General features: G+C 44.4%; 1 protein-coding gene across 1 annotated transcript in view; it reads right to left on the reverse strand.

Moving 5' to 3' along the window:
- aass (aminoadipate-semialdehyde synthase) overlaps positions 1-3,599 on the reverse strand; it is a 53,434-nt gene that overhangs the window by 6,785 nt on the left and 43,050 nt on the right. The window contains exons 16-19 of the mRNA XM_015014343.1: positions 3,245-3,385; positions 2,977-3,144; positions 1,894-1,989; positions 1,270-1,385 (exon numbers count right to left, since the gene is read on the reverse strand). Coding sequence (XP_014869829.1) covers positions 1,270-1,385; positions 1,894-1,989; positions 2,977-3,144; positions 3,245-3,385 — 521 coding nt within the window. The remainder of the gene's footprint in view (positions 1-1,269; positions 1,386-1,893; positions 1,990-2,976; positions 3,145-3,244; positions 3,386-3,599) is intronic.

Here is a 3,599-nt window from a genome sequence, read left to right on the forward strand (position 1 = left end):
CAAAGCATGGTTTGGGGCTGATTTTAAGGAGGCTGTGGAAGAATTTGGCCACGCATTCCTGTTGGGGGGACGGCTTGACATTCGACTTTGCCACAGCGCAACACTGTCAGTGCTGGAAGCCACAAACATGTCTTCTGTCAGTGGGCACAATGTTATCTTGATTAGGTCACAGGGGTCAGATGTCGACCTTTCGAAATAAAAAATTACACTACCTGTTGTCAGGAAGCGTTGCTTAAGTGATATCATGATTTCACTATGGAGTATTTTAGGAGACTGGATGTGGATCAATCCCTTAAGGTTTGGTGTCTAAGTGAGTTTTGGTGTTTGAGATATAAGATGTTTGTGTCTCATGATGAGATGTGAGACTTTGAGGACTGGCCACACTCCTTCAACATACTTGAAAGCTCACTGTTTTGATCAGTTTTTAAGCCCTCATGCCTTATGAGCAAACTGACCAAGTTTGAAACCGATCGACTGAAGTCTCTAGAAGTTTGTTCAAATGCCCAGACTATAAATGGCCAGAATGGGGTAAAAATTGGAATTTAAATCCGAGATTATTGACTTCCTGTTTGGTGTAGAGGATGGGTCTTGGCCTTATCATAAAGCAGAGGTTCCCAAACTGTGGGGCGCGCCATGCCATTGCAGAGGGAGCGCGGGAAGTGGTATGGATGAATGAGAAAAAAAACAAAAAAACGAACGCTGTGCACGCTGGAGGGGGCGGGGGGTGTTTGAGTGAATGGAAGAGTCTAACAGGGAGTCTCTAAGAATTCCCCCCCGCTAACATACATCATTCGACCAGAGAGCCAGAGTCTAACTCTTCCCACTTGTAAATCCATAGGGGGGGCCCAGGAGAAAAAGTTTGGGAACCACTGTCATAAAGTAAGGTCAATGGGAAATATGTTTTGAAAAGTTGGGGAGGGGGGGGGGGGCTGTTGAGTAGTTTTGGTGCTACTTTTATGAAAACCTTAAAATATGTAAATTTGTGAAAAGTTTAGTGATTCTGAATATGTTTTGGCCTCCAAACAGTCAATTTATTTTCTCACAAAATGATAATAAACATTTGAATTACAATAGGCCTTCATAGCCCAAATGAATATGACATTCATACCAGTGATGAAGTTCTGAACTGAGTGGAGCATTAGCTTCACTTGTTTCCATGTAAAGCAACATTCTATCATCTAGGTTAGATCATGTTTTCTGGGTGACCAACTGGACTGGCCTGTTTACTGGTCAGTGAATGTGTGTGGAGCTGTTATGTTGGTGTCGCACCATCTCAAGGTGTCCATTCTGAACTGGTCCTCTCCAACCTGCTTATAGACTGCTTCCTCAAAAGCTTCTGGGGACATGGAGGAGGACAAGCCCATCTGATGACAGAGGAGTTCTTTCTGCACACAAGAAAGGAAATGAACAAGCAGTAAAATGTTTATTTATTTTCTTCAGCACTTGAACGATTTTAAACTTATAGTACATATAATTTTCTGTCTGTGCTCCTCTTCAGTTCATCAATGGTCTCTTAACTCTTTTTACCCAGCCTCCATGCCTACATTTCTAAGTGTGCTAATTTATTTTACCTCTTTCATTTTTCATCTCATCTCAAAAGAAAAGACTGGAGTGTTTTCAGGCAGATTAGTGGCAGGATGAAAAATCTATCAACCACTTGATGGCTGGTAAACATCCTGAAAATATCGAACTCTCACAAGCATAAAAGCTAACACTATTTGCCTTTAAGTCATGAGTATGAGAAGCCTCTGTTCACTGCAGCCTTGATACTGATAAACAAGTGTTGGCAGCAGTAGACTTCTGTCATTTGATGAGATAGAAAACATTAATTAAACTAAAACGGAGCACAGAGCAGAGAACTGCTTATGAACCATTTGCTGGAGCGATTCATACCCAGGAGATGGTAGACGTAGGGTGCAGGAGGACAGGATTGGGGTCAGTGTTGATCAGTCCCAGCTTAACAAAGCCACCCATGGCTTTGGAGAAGCCCTATGAACACAACAGAAACTTGATGAGAGACAAACACTGACAGGAGTCAAAACCAACCAGAAACAGCCAGAGGACCATCTCCATCAGCGCTGAACCTACAGGCTGCTTTTAGTAATTTTATGAGTATAAGGCCTAAAACAGGACATTACTCACCTGTTAAACAGACAGGAAGTCCAGGAAATGCCAAGAAAGAAACTAAGAAGTACTTACCGAAAACAAAATGTGTTGACAAAACACCATTTACATCCTAATGTAAATTTCTCTTTATATTTATACAACGGTCATCCTGAAATTCACCAACAGCTGAAACCAGAAGTTTACATACAGATGTTATAGTGGATTTAAATAATTTGTAATAGTTTTTGTAAACTCCTGATTTTACGTCCCTACAGTGCAGACAGGCTCATCTGTTCAAATAAAGGCAGGCATGGCCGGAATGGGAATGTCCAACTGTCATAACAATGAGGCAACTTCTGGGTCCAAACAGAGAAGCATGGAGGTGGCAGCATCATGCTACGGGGCTGTTTTGCTGCAGGAGGAACTGGTGCACTTCAAAAAAATAGATGGCATTATGAGGAAAGAACCGACTCAGTCCCACGGTTCTGTCCTCAGACCTCACCTTGATTGACATTCTCATTTTTACTCAGTGTTGTACCGAGAAGTGGCTAATATGATTAGCTCAGCAGAAAGGCATTTCACCTGGTGTTTGCTAATTGGTGCTGCTGCAAGTCTGAAGGGGCTGAGTGGGGGAGTCATGGGTGGGGGCTGCTCGACTGGAGATTCCAGCTCCAAGGAGGAGCTGCATGGAAAAAGTAACTCTCTGTATGAGCAAGCATTTAGGATTGCACACACAGATGGTTGGCATGGAGATTAACGGATTTCTCAAACATGCATGAAAGAATCAAAGCAACATCAAAACTTCAGACTGAAAATCTGTGTGCTCTCAAATTATGGCAGAGAAATTTCCACATAGTGTAGCCACCGTACCTTGAAGCGCAGGGTTCCCCTGATGAGTGTGTGTGCCGTCTGGATGCCATACGGCTCGGCGTACTTGGTGCTGTCGCGGTTTGGAAATCCCTCCAAGCTGAAACCTGGGAAGAAATCCATCGCTGTGGCCGAATCCATCAGAGTCCCACCTGCAGGGATGCTCACCACCTTGAACACACGAGTCTCATCAGACTTGTCCTTTAGACAAACTGCAGATTCTGCAGAGAAAAGATTAAATACTGTTTATGGCCCTCTGAGGCTTCCATACCTCGCCATCTCTGAGAAAGACAGCTGGGTTCATTGTGTTTAGGAGGACACCGTAAGGACTCCAGCTGAACTTGTAGCGAAGAGGATTATCTGAACACTCCGGAGCAGGAAGCCCACCACAGAACGAGCTGTAGGACTCCACCTAGACAGGAGTGATTCATTTGAGGCTGTTGGAGCCCATAGCCCATAGCCCATAGCCTAGAGCCCATAGCCCATAGCATACAGCGCATAGCCCATAGCCTACAGCCCATAGCCTACAGCCCATAGCCCATAGCCTACAGCCCATAGCCCATAGCCTACAGCCCATAGCCCATAGCCTGCAGCCCATAGCCCACAGCCCATAGCCCATAGCCTAC

The sequence above is a fragment of the Poecilia latipinna genome, unplaced genomic scaffold (assembly GCF_001443285.1).
Source record: "Poecilia latipinna isolate Pla-1442-1.1 unplaced genomic scaffold, P_latipinna-1.0 Scaffold1807, whole genome shotgun sequence".
NCBI classification, from domain to species: Eukaryota; Metazoa; Chordata; class Actinopteri; order Cyprinodontiformes; family Poeciliidae; genus Poecilia; species Poecilia latipinna.